This window comes from Alligator sinensis, unplaced genomic scaffold (genome assembly GCF_000455745.1).
Source record: "Alligator sinensis unplaced genomic scaffold, ASM45574v1 scaffold553_1, whole genome shotgun sequence".
NCBI classification, from domain to species: Eukaryota; Metazoa; Chordata; order Crocodylia; family Alligatoridae; genus Alligator; species Alligator sinensis.
In genome coordinates, this window is record NW_005842389.1 from 2844 (window position 1) to 14198 (window position 11355).

Consider the following 11355-nt stretch of genomic DNA (forward strand, 5'->3'; position numbering starts at 1 on the left):
TCCTGCCTATGCAGGGGGTCGGACTCGATGATCTGTTGAGGTCCCTTCCGACCCTAACATCTATGAATCTATAAAGTCTTCATCTCCACAGGCCGCAGGCTCTGGCTTGGCTGTGTTTACTTGGAGACCTGCTCCCAAGCTCGCTCTGTTGTTCTCAGGTGTCTCGTCCTCCTCCCAAAATCCCTCTGCATGTCAGACATCCGTTGTGGCGATAAAAAAGGGTGCACTTGGTGCAGAGCTGGTGAAAACCCATTGTCATTTCCAGAGGGTCTCTGATACAGGGCTTGTTCTGGCTTGTGGACAGGGCTGAAGGACTTTCCTTCTGCAAGGTCATCTTGCCTTTCTGGTGCTTTCTTTTCCCTCCAATTCCCCCGAAGGACTTCCTTAGGGTTTCAGGGCTTCCTCTAACTCAGCAAAGACCATGTCGACCGTTCCTACATTACAGGCTTTCATGTGCTGTAAACGGTGTCTCCTTCTGCCTTCAGCTGTCCATACCCAGAACTCCCCGGATCTTTTTTCAAACTCTGCAGGATTTGCCCACCTTGTGATCATCTCCCTTCTGGGACAATCCTCCTGCTGGATGGGATGATTGCTTTTGTTGTCACTGAAGTTCTTAGAAATGTTCCCTTCCTCCGCCCTGTTGGGGAATGGCCTTCTCTCCCAGAGAGAAGTGTTATGGTCAGCCATCTGTCCTGGATTCTGTTCCCTGCTGCCAGGCCTTGCTTGAAACCTTCCCAGAAAGAAACTCACTCCCAGTCCTTTGCCTGGAATGACACTAAGACAGGTGTTATCCAGCCACCAGTGTGCCTAGTGTCTCTTCGTTTTAGTGCCTTGTAAATAGTGAAAGCTTTGTCTTTCTGCTCTTTACCATATCACAGGTCATTTTTTATATCTCAGAGTGATCGGTGCTTTGTTTCCTATGACCATCCCCCCCGCCGGGAAGGGAGGGGGGCTGCTTAGTTGGCCCAAAGTGGGGGTGGGATAGGTCTGGGAGCCCTGGACACCTGGGTCCCCTCGGAGGGGAGTGGGGCTGTGGTACAGAAGCCAGGTCTGGATGCCTGGGTTCTCTCCAGCTCTAAGAGAGGCAGGAGCAGACAAGGGAGAAGGATTAAAAGTGCCCCCCCTATGCCCCCTAGCACCATGACCCCCCTCACACACACATGGCCTGTGGATGGGGGGCAGGGGAAGGGGCCAGTGCAGGCTCTGCAAGGGCTCTGGGGTGGGGTCACGGGCACTTCCACTCCACGCATTGCTTGCCCCCCTCCTCGTACTCCTGCTTGGGTGACAATACTCAGTACAGCCCTTGAGTTTATTGTATCCATATCCTAAATCTCAGTTTCTTATTCTTTGTCCAGTACCCAGTCATTAACTGTCTTTAACCCCTGCATTAAACAGGATATCAAGGTCCAACACCCAACTTAATCTGCCGCATCCAGCAAGGGCAAGAGGAGCTCTGGGTTGGTGACAGTGAGGAACGTGGGGACATCTCAGGGTTGGAGGTCTTGCTGCCAGGTGAGTTGTGGCTGTCCCCTCCCCTAACCCGCCTCTCAGAAATGCTCCATGCCCAGAGTGACAGGGGGCTTTTGTCCCACTGCAGATTCTGGTGATGTGGAGGCCACCTGGGCCTCATCACCAGAGGCTTTTTGTACCAAGGAGAAGCAGGTGGTCCAGTGTAAGGCCATGCTCCCCACACACTCCTGACTGCTGGTGAGCCCCAGAAATCCATCATGGGGCTGTTCACCCTGGTAACAGATGCTGCACTTTGGCTTCTGGAGCATGTCAGCCCAGCCAGGTGGAGGCCTCAGCTCAGTCTCCCCCTGGAGCCGCCATTGCTGTGGGACAGAAGGCCTTAGAAAGCCTAATTCAAGCAGGGAACATTAGCCTAGCACAGGGACGTGCCCCACCCTCACCTCGAGCACTTGGGGTTTGGCAGAAGGACCTTGTTCTCTTAAGGAAACGTAAGTGCCAAGGTCCAGTCGCGCTCACAGCCCCATCGCAGCAGAGGGAATAGCCACATTCTCTTCCCCACGCAGGAGGCGCCTGGCTGCTGAGCAGAGCTGAGGAGCAAGGTCGTGAGGAAGGGCCAGCAAATCTGGAGCCAACCTGGACTTCCTCAGGGAGTTGTGGCATGATGGAGTCCCTGAGACCTGAGGAGGGCCAATGGCTCAAGAGTCAGGGGAGGCCCCAAAAGCAGAGGGAGAAAGCAGCAAACCAGGTACCATGTCCCCTTGGGTGTGGTAGTGGAGAAGGGAGAGAACTCGGAGAAAGCCCTGGGCACAGGGAAGGATTTGTAGAGCTGAAGAGATAATGAGGCAAAATTTCACTGGAGAGAGACCCTGCATCTGAGCTGAGCCAGTGGGGAGGGCCTTGGAGGGAAGTGGGAGTTCCCTGCCAAGCCCAGGGGCAGAGCCCACCCCTGCCCTGAGTGCCAGAAAACCTTCAGCTGCCCATCACTCTTGGCTCTGCACAAGAGAAGCCACACTGGGGAGAAGCCCCACCTGTGCGCCAAGTGCAGGAGGGACTTCACCTGCCTCTCGACCCTGGCTCCTCATCCTGAAATCCATTCTAGAGAGCTGCCCCACCACTTCACCAGATGTTGGAGGAGCTTTGCATGTCCCTCGGGACCTAGGGCCAAACCAACATGTTCATAGGGGGAAGAGTCAGTACCGCTGTGTCACATGTGGTAAGACTTTCACCCATTTCTTCTCCGTGGCTCAGCACTGGTGCCACCATGCAGGTGAGAAGCCAGATTGGTGCCCTGAGTGTGGGAGGAACTTTACACACTCCTCTGACCTGGCTCAGCACCAGCACATCCATGCATGGGAGAAGCCACTTTTGTGCCCTAGGAGTGGGAAGAGCTTCACCCTGTCCTCCCAACTGGACCAGTCTCATTGCATCCACGCAGGGGAGAAGCCACATCAGTGCCTTGTGTGTGGGAAGAGCTTCACCCAGTCCTACAACCTGGACCAGCACCAGCGCATCCACACAGGAGAGAAGCCACATCAGTGCCTTGTGTGTGGGAAGAGCTTCACCCGGTCCTCCCACCTGGCACGGCACCAGCCCATCCATACTGGGCAGAAGCCACATCAGTGCTCTTTGTGCAGGAAGAGTTTCACTGACTCCTCCAGCCTGGCCATCCACCAGCGCATCCACACAGGGGAGAAGCCACATCAGTGCTCTCAGTGTGGGAAGAGCTTTGCCCACTCCTCCAACCTGGCCCGACACCAGCGCATGCATACAGGGGAGAAGCCACATCAGTGCTCTGAGTGTGGGAAGAGCTTTACCCAGTACTCTAGTCTGGCCCGGCACCAGCGTGTCCACACAGGTGAGAAGCCACATCGGTGCTCTGAGTGTGGGAAGAGCTTCACCCAATCCTCCCACCTGGCCCGGCATCAAGGCATCCACAGAGGTGAAAAGCCACATGAATGATCTGTGTGTGGGAAGAGCTTCACCTACTCCTCCAGCCTGGCCAGTCACCAGCGTATCTATGCAGGGGAGAAGCCACAATAGTGCTGTGAGTATCTGGCTAAACCCTAGCTTCCACCACATCTAGTGGCCACACGTCCCACACTTTAGTTTCAGGCTGGGTGTAAAAGAACTTCTTCATTAGCTTTCAGCTGACAAGCTGCTCATTTCCTGTTGTAACCCCTGGTTCTTGCCTGGGGGGAAATGGTCAATAATAAATCCCTATGGACTTTCTCTTTCCTGTTTGCTGTGTTATTTTGTAAATACTTCTTATGTCCCTGCCCTTTGAGTGTCTCTTTTCTAGACTTAATAGTGTTGGGCTCTGAAATCTCTCCTTGTTGTGGCTCTCGCTGCTTTCCCTCTGGCAGGTTTGGTTGCAATTAGGGATATCATTTAAAATGTCGTTTTAACCTCTTCTAGTTATATCAGGTTAACAGTTAAGTGATAATTCATACCTAGTTTAGTGATGGCTGGCAGGAATGGCCTCAGCTACTTATGGCTTCATTGTTCTCCCAGCAGTGCGCGGGTCCCAGGCCACTGGCAGGGAGCAAGCCGTGGGTAGGGGCTGAGCCACAGTGGGGTGTTACCCGGATGTGGAACCACAGCTTCCCTGCACCCCCACAGGCAGGGTCTGGGGCCAGGCTGTGGATTTGTCCTGTCTCCAGATCCTGCTGCCACGGGGAGTCCAATTGGCTGGTTTGGCACTTCCTCCCTGTGGGCTCATTGGGGTGAATCCATCTCAAGCAGTGGGGCAGGAGCAGACTGGAAAGAGGTAGAACCCCAAGGGGAGCTTGGGGGCAAGGTTCTCCTTGCCCACTGAGCTTATTGGGTAGCCTCCAGTAGGAAAGGGCCCAGCTGGGTGCTCAGATAGGCTGTTTCCAAGGAGCTGGGGCAAGGCTTCCCTTCTTGCCCGCCTCTCAGCTATATAATTGACTGCTGGAGGCAAGGGCAGGAGTTGGACTGGATGTGACCCTGCAGCTCCCTGCCAGCCTCAACTGCTCTAGAGTTGGGGACAAGGAACTCTGGGGTCCGGGACGCCACCTCTTCTGACACCTGCTGAGGAGGACAAGAAGCCACCCTGGTGCTCATAAGCAATGGTGGGTAGGGAGCTGGCAGGCCGGATGCCTGGGTTCTCTTCCAGCTGTGGGAGGGGAGTGGGGACTGGTGGTTTGGAGCAGGGTCAGAAGCCTGGGATCGAGGGGGTTGTTATATCCAACCCCGTCACCCACCCCAGAGCCAGCTGCAGCTCAACCCCCTGCTGTGCCAAGTGCCAGCTGGGATGGGTTTTGTCTGACTGGTTGGGGGGGGCAATTCTCCGGTGTTTTCCGCAGAGGTCACCTGGGACCTCCCCGCCTGCCCCCTGCCTGCAACTGCTCATTGCATCTTAATTCCCATAAGGAATGAGGTTGGCAGCTCTGCCATGGTGCAAGAGAGAAGCCAGCGGTGTGGTTGGCTCTGTGGCGTGGCATCATGGCTGGGCGTAACAAAGGACACCAAGTGCTGAGCTGAGGGCCCTGGGTCTGCCCCCCATTCCACTTAAGAATGAATGGCATTGCCCTGTGCACACTGCAGAGCCCAGTGCCCCTCCCATGGGCCCGACTGCTGCTGTCCTGCTCCAGGGCCAAGCTGCACTGGGGACAGGCAGGGAGAGGCTGGCACAGTGATGCAGTGCAGGCTGGGAGTGTCGGCTGCGGCCAGTTGGTGGGTGACGGGTAGGCACCCAGAGCGGGGGACACAGTCACTGCATGCGTGCGCGTCCTGGACACTTGGATTCTGTGCATGGGTGTGCACACTGGGGGCCTGGGTGGGCGTGTGTGTGTGCGTGTGTGTGTGTGTGTGTTTTGGATGCCTGGGTTCTGTGCGTGTGTGTGTTCTGGGTCCCATGGCCATGCATGTCCCACGGCGTTCCCTTCCCCGTGCCAAGAGCAGGCCAGCGAGCAGCACCTGCCACGGCACCGCTCCACCCTCCAGGGGAATGGAGGTCTTGGACCCCTGTGGGGCTCAGAGCGCTTCCAGGGTCCCCCCGCTGGCAGTCGAGCCCCCTCCCTCCCCAGCGGATGCCTGGGTTCCTTGAGCTCCCCCCACCCCCTCTCAGGATCACATGACCCCTGAGTTTCTCTGACCTTTGCCTTTAATGTTTCTGCAATTGGGCTGAAATGGTGACATTTTGGGACAAGGCAGCCATGTGGCGGGGGGTGCTGGGGCAAGGGGAGGGGTCCCACCAGTTCATGAGACCCCCTCCCCCTTTAGGCCAGACCTGGACCCCTGGATGCCTGGGTTCTCTCCAGTTCTGGGAAGGAAGTGGGGTCTGGGGGGGTGCTAGGAGGCTGGATGCCTGGGTTCTCCAGGAGGAAGGGGGGCTGTTTGGCTGGACCAAAGTGGGGGTGGGGTCTGGGAGCCCTGGACACCTGGGCCCCCTCGGAGGGGAGTGGGGCTAGGGTGCAGAAGACAGGCCCAGACACCTGGGTTCTCTCCAGCTCTGGGAGAGGCAAGAGCAGACAAGAGGAAAAGATTAAAAATGCCCCCCCTTGCCCCAGCACCATGACCCCCACCACACATGGCCTGTGGGTGGGGGGGAGGGGAAAGGGCCAGTGTAGACTCAGCCCCACCCTTGGAAGGGGTCTGGGGTGGGTTCAGGGGCACTTCCGTTCCACACACTGCTTGCCCCCCTCCTCATACTCCTGCTTGGAAATCCACATCTGCTGGAAGGTGCCCTGCAGGGAGAGCGGGCTGAGCGGGGGACCCAGGCATCCGGGCTCCCAGCCCACCCCCCCACCCCCCTCCAAGCAGGGCAGGACCCAGGCATCTGGGGGCTCACAAGGGAGGCCAGGATGGAGCCCCCGATCCAGGGGCTAAATCTCCGTTCCATGGTGCTGTTGCTGGCGATGAGCTTCAGGCGCATGCTCTGCAGGAGGGGGCAGGCACATGGGTGAGCTCACACATGTGTGCAATACATGCACGCATGTGTGTGCGGCAGCAGTGGGGGGGCACCGCTCAGGCACGCACACACTCTCAGAACCCAGGTGTCCAGGACACCCCCCCCCCCCCCCCAAGCATCTGGGGGACATGCACACATTTGCCAACACTGGCTCACATGTGTGCCCTCGCACACTCAGGCTTGTATGCGCTTGAAGTAGGGGAGAAGGCCTGCTCCTGCACAGGTGCCCACGCTTTCACACGCACGTACACACGTTTGCATGTACTCATGCACAAGCCTACACATGCTTCCACCCATGCTTGCACAGGCACACGCTCACACACATGCATGCCCTCCCTCACGCGCACACACTCACATGCATGTTCACACACATCCTCATGCTCACACACATGCATGTGCTGGCACTCGCACATGCGCTCACCGGGGGTGTTTTCTGCGACAGCTCCCGGTTGAGGCGGTCGGTGAAGCCCTGCAGCAGTGTGTTGCCCCCGGTGACAATGACGCTGCCGTAGAGACCCTGGGGAGATGGTTGCTACCATAACAACCCTCCAGTCCCTGCGCCAGCCCCTCCCTCCTCACCATAGGCCAAGGTCAGCCCCCACCCCCGCTGCTGCATCCCCAAACACTTGGGTTCTCTGGGAGGGCGGTGGGGACTGGAATGTGGATGCAAGGGGTGCTGAAGGCCCAGACACCTGGGTTTTCTGGGAGGGGAGGGACCAGGGGACCGGGAGCCCGGACGCCTGGGTTTTCTGCCCCGAGCTGGGTCCAGGGTGGGGGGCAAGGTGGGGAGTCACTCACCGGGCGGATGTCAATGTCGCACATCCCGATGCTGGTTGTCACCACGTGCCCCACGCCCAGCATGGTGTTTCCCGACAGGCCCTGGGGGGGCATGGGGGTCAGCAGGGGGCAGCCTGGATGCCTGGGTTCTCTGGGAATGGGGTGGAGGAGTAAGAGCAGGGGGGCTGGGAGCCCGGACACCTGGGTTCTCTGGGGGTAGGGTGGGAAGGGTACAGCGATGGTGGGGCCAGGAGCCCAGACACCTGGGTTCTTTGGGAGTGGGAAGCTGGGAGCCAGGATGTCTGGGTTGCCTGGAGGTGGGGGGGGCTGGGAGCCCGGATGCCTGGGCTCTCTGGAAGAGGGCAGTGGGAGCCCAGATGTCTGGGTTCGGGGGGGGGCAGGAACCCAGACATCTGGGTCCCTTCCCCCTCCCCCGGGCACCTTGACGTTGGAGGGGTCGAAGAGCCCCTCAGGGATGCGCAGTCGCTCGGCCCCGTAGTCCGTGTTGTAGCCATTGGGCATCTCATAGTGCACTGTGGGCATCTGCGCCGCCACCCTGTGGGAGGGGAGGATTAGGGGGGGCAGCTCGCCCAGCACCCCCCCAACCCCCCCAGCCCACTCACTGCTCATCGTAGGGGGAGTCAGAGACCTGCAGCACCGAAGCCTGGAAATCCTGGATCACCTCCTGGGTGGAGGGGAAGGGAAAGGTGTGATGGGGAACCCAGGCATCCGGGGTCCCAGTCTCGTCCCCCCCACCCCCGAGAGAACCCAGGCGTCTGGCTCACGTTGCAGGTGTAGTTGTGCCAGGACTTGGACACCTGTGGCAGCTTCTCCTTCTTCTTCCAGTTGGGTGGGGCTCCCTCTCGCACTGGCTCCTGGGGGGGCAGGGAAGGGGTCTGAGCCCCAGGTCGAGCCTCCTCCCCTGCCCCATGCCTTGCTCTTCTTGCCCCACTCCCTTCCCTAATGCCCCCTGAGGCCCTGCCCCTCTTGCTCCACCCCTTTCCCCAATTTCCTGCTCCTCTTCCCCTACCCCCTGCTCCAGTGCCCCTCCCCTCTCCCCACAGGCCCCACCCACTTGTCTGAACCCTCTCCTGGCCCCATAGCACCACCCCCAGACCCCATAACTCTGCCCACATCCCCAAAGCTCCACCCCCACTCATTTGCCTTAAACCTCTCCTTGCCCCATAACCCCGCACCAGCCCCAAAGCCCTGCTCCCATCCACTTGCCTTGACCCTTTCCTGGCCCCGCCAGCCCCCTGGCCCCTCCCACCTTGGCAGCAATCATGTAGGGTGGAACGATCTCAATGTTCATCTCCTGGAAGAGCTCCCGGCACTGCATGGAGATGAAGTCCCCGGCCAGCGGCGACTTCACGATGCCTGGAAATGTCCCCCCACCCCCAGGAGATGTGTAGCCATGTCCCCGCCCCTTCCCCCCTCAGAGTTCGCCCTTCTCAAAGCACAGGGAAAGGACCCAGGCATCTGGGGACCTCTCCCCCTGGCTCCCAGAGGGGACCCAGACATCCGGGCTGCCTCCTCTGCGCCCCCTGGGGAACCCAGGTGTCCAGGTGGGGGACCTCACCCTGCTGCAGGATGTAGCCATCGTGCACCGGGATGGCGGTGGTGTGGGTGGCGCCACTGTCCAGCACCAGCCCCGTGCTGCGCCCATTGGCAAAGCTGACCCCTGAGTCAAGGCCTGGACACCTGGGTTCTCTGCCTGCCCTGGGCAGGAGTGGACCCGGACGCTTGTGTTCTCTGCTGGGCCCAGGGGGGCATGGGGGGGGGCTGTCTGGGATCTGTGCTGAGCTCTTGGTGGGGGGGTGGGGCTGGGGCCCCTGGAGGGGAGGTCCTGGGCTGGAACCCAGGTGTCCTGGTGTTCCGCTCCCTTCCTCCATAGAGTATGTTGTGACCAGGAGGGTCTGGGGAGACATACTTGGGGAGCACAGCAGGGGGGACATTGAGGGATATGCAGTGAGCATGGTGGTCATACAGAGGAAGGTAGGGTCCCAAGGGTTCGGAGGTGTCCCAGGGGGTGGTCTGGGTGAATCCCAGGGGGATACAAGGTGAGCATGGCAGGGGTTCTGGGGGGCTATGAGGCGTCCCAGGGGGTGTCCCAGGGGTGGGGGGGATATGCAGTGAGCACGACGGTCTTGCAGAGGAAGAAGAGAGAGTCTGGGGGTGGTGGTCTCCAGGGGGTTGGATACGCGGTGAGTACAGCGGTCTTGCAGAGGAAGAAAGCCGGGATGTTGTAGTGCTCAAACATCAGCTCCGTCAGCTTCTCCCGCTTGGCCCGCGTGTTCCACTACGGGGACATGGGCCGGTTGCTAGGGCAATGGGGGGGGTCTAGTTGCTATAGGGATGGGGGGGGGGGACCTGGTTGCCATGGGGCATGCAGGGCCTGGTTGCTATAGGACATGCAGGGGTGTCCGATTGCTATGGAGATGGGATCCTGTTGCTACAGGATAGGCAAGTGGCCGAGTTACTATGGAGAGAGGGATATTGTTGCTATGGGACATGTCGGGGGTCTGGGTGCTATGGAGATGCACACCCTTGTTGCTATGGGGATCAGAGCCCCTATTGTTGTGGAGATGGGAGCTGTGTTTGCTATGGGACAGGCAGGGGGTCGGGTTCCTATGGAGCCCAGATTCCAGTTGCTATGGAACAGGTGGGGGGGGGTCCAGTTACTATGGAGATGGGAGCCCAGTTGCTATAGTACATGCAGGGCCTGGTCACTATGAAGATAAGGGCCCAGTTGCTATGGGACACGCAGGGCCTGGTTGCCATGGGCACACACAGATGGGGACAGTGGTAGCCGGGGGCACATGCTGTTGCCATGGGGAGGATGGGGTGGCGGTTTCTGGATGGGGGGAGGGGGAACACACAGTTGCCATGGGGAGGACATGGAGCAGTTGCCGGGGGCAGTTGCTGCGGCGATGGGCACGTACCGGCGCCTCGGACATGAGCACCGGGTGCAGGCCAGGCTCCGACTTGATGTGCTTGCTGTAGGTGTGGTCCAGGATGGCCTGGAAGCACTCCCAGTCCTCCACTGGGGGGCGGGGAGCAGGGTCAGCTGACTGGCCCCGCCCCCTGCACCACAAGGTGCAGCAGTGGGTGGCAGGGAGTGTGGCCACAGGGTGGGGGTGGGGCCTCTGCCCCCCTGCTATTATGGGTGGGGGCATGGCCTAGGATTAGGGGGTGTGGTCAGAGCCAGGGGCGTGGCTTGTTCTGTAGGGGGCAGGGCTGGTTTGGGCATGGTCAGAGCCTAGGGAGTGGGGCATGGGTTGTGGGGGTGGGGTGTACAGGTGTGGCCAGAGCCAAGGGGGTGTGGCTGGGTTTAGCCATGGCTAGACCCAAGGGGGTGTGGCCAGTCCTGTAGGGAGGCGGGGCTAGGTATGGGTGTGACCAGAGCCAAGGGGGCGTGACCTGGGCCTAGGAGGGCATAGCCTGGCTCCTGCCCAGGGCAGCCACCTATAGGGGTGGGGCCTGGCGGTCTGGGGGCAGGGCCAGGGCTCACCCATGCCGTTCTTGAGAGGGGAGAGGACCTCGGCAGCCTCGCGGGGCACATGCAGTGCGTTGGTGTCGATGTAGTAGGCCTTGCCACCCTTCTTGTCCTTGTCGCCGTCCAGCTCCAGCACTGCCTCCTCGTGCGACTGCAGCCCCACGCTGGTGGGGAAGTCCGCCTGGGGCGGGGGTCAGCACAGCGCCACGGCCCTGATCCTGGCTCCGATCCCCGCCCCGATCCCTGAGCCTGGCCCCCAATTCCCATTCCCAGCCCCTGGGCCCAATTATGAACCCCAATCCTGGACCCCAGCTCGATCCCAGCCTCTGATCCCAGATCCCAGCCCCATAGACCCCACCCCAGCCCCCCGGCTCCGATCCTGGCCCCCAAGCCCGGATCCTGGCCCCATGCTAGATGCAGAGCATGCAACATCCCTCAGAGGGTCCAACCCGGGATGGGGAGGGGGCTTCACCTTCAAACCTACTCCCCACCCCACAGCCCAGAGGCCCTGATCCGGGACTCGCGTACCTTGGGGCAGTCCTCGCCTGCATAGCCGGCTCGGACCGAGAAGGAGCCGATGTCAAAGACCAGTGCCCCGACTTCATCTGGGGAGGAGACAGCACGTGAGACCCCTCCCCATGCAGCTGTGCCTGGGGGGGGGGGGGGGGGGGGGCGGGGG

General features: G+C 60.3%; 2 protein-coding genes across 2 annotated transcripts in view; one reads left to right on the forward strand and one right to left on the reverse strand.

Moving 5' to 3' along the window:
* LOC102374328 (zinc finger protein 239-like) overlaps positions 1–3695 on the forward strand; it is a 6532-nt gene extending 2837 nt beyond the window's left edge. Inside the window, exons 3-5 of the mRNA XM_014522723.2 lie at positions 1396–1512; positions 2034–2215; positions 2719–3695. Coding sequence (XP_014378209.1) covers positions 1396–1512; positions 2034–2215; positions 2719–3429 — 1010 coding nt within the window. The 3' untranslated portion in view covers positions 3430–3695. The remainder of the gene's footprint in view (positions 1–1395; positions 1513–2033; positions 2216–2718) is intronic.
* A 1923-nt stretch (positions 3696–5618) lies between these two features.
* ACTL6B (actin like 6B) overlaps positions 5619–11355 on the reverse strand; it is a gene marked incomplete at its 5' end in the record, with an annotated part of 6256 nt that continues 519 nt past the window's right edge. The window contains 13 exons of the mRNA XM_025211067.1: positions 5619–6179; positions 6284–6370; positions 6825–6920; positions 7202–7282; positions 7622–7736; positions 7804–7865; positions 7966–8055; positions 8451–8557; positions 8760–8854; positions 9382–9479; positions 10123–10223; positions 10692–10857; positions 11205–11281. Coding sequence (XP_025066852.1) covers positions 6099–6179; positions 6284–6370; positions 6825–6920; positions 7202–7282; positions 7622–7736; positions 7804–7865; positions 7966–8055; positions 8451–8557; positions 8760–8854; positions 9382–9479; positions 10123–10223; positions 10692–10857; positions 11205–11281 — 1256 coding nt within the window. The remainder of the gene's footprint in view (positions 6180–6283; positions 6371–6824; positions 6921–7201; positions 7283–7621; positions 7737–7803; positions 7866–7965; positions 8056–8450; positions 8558–8759; positions 8855–9381; positions 9480–10122; positions 10224–10691; positions 10858–11204; positions 11282–11355) is intronic.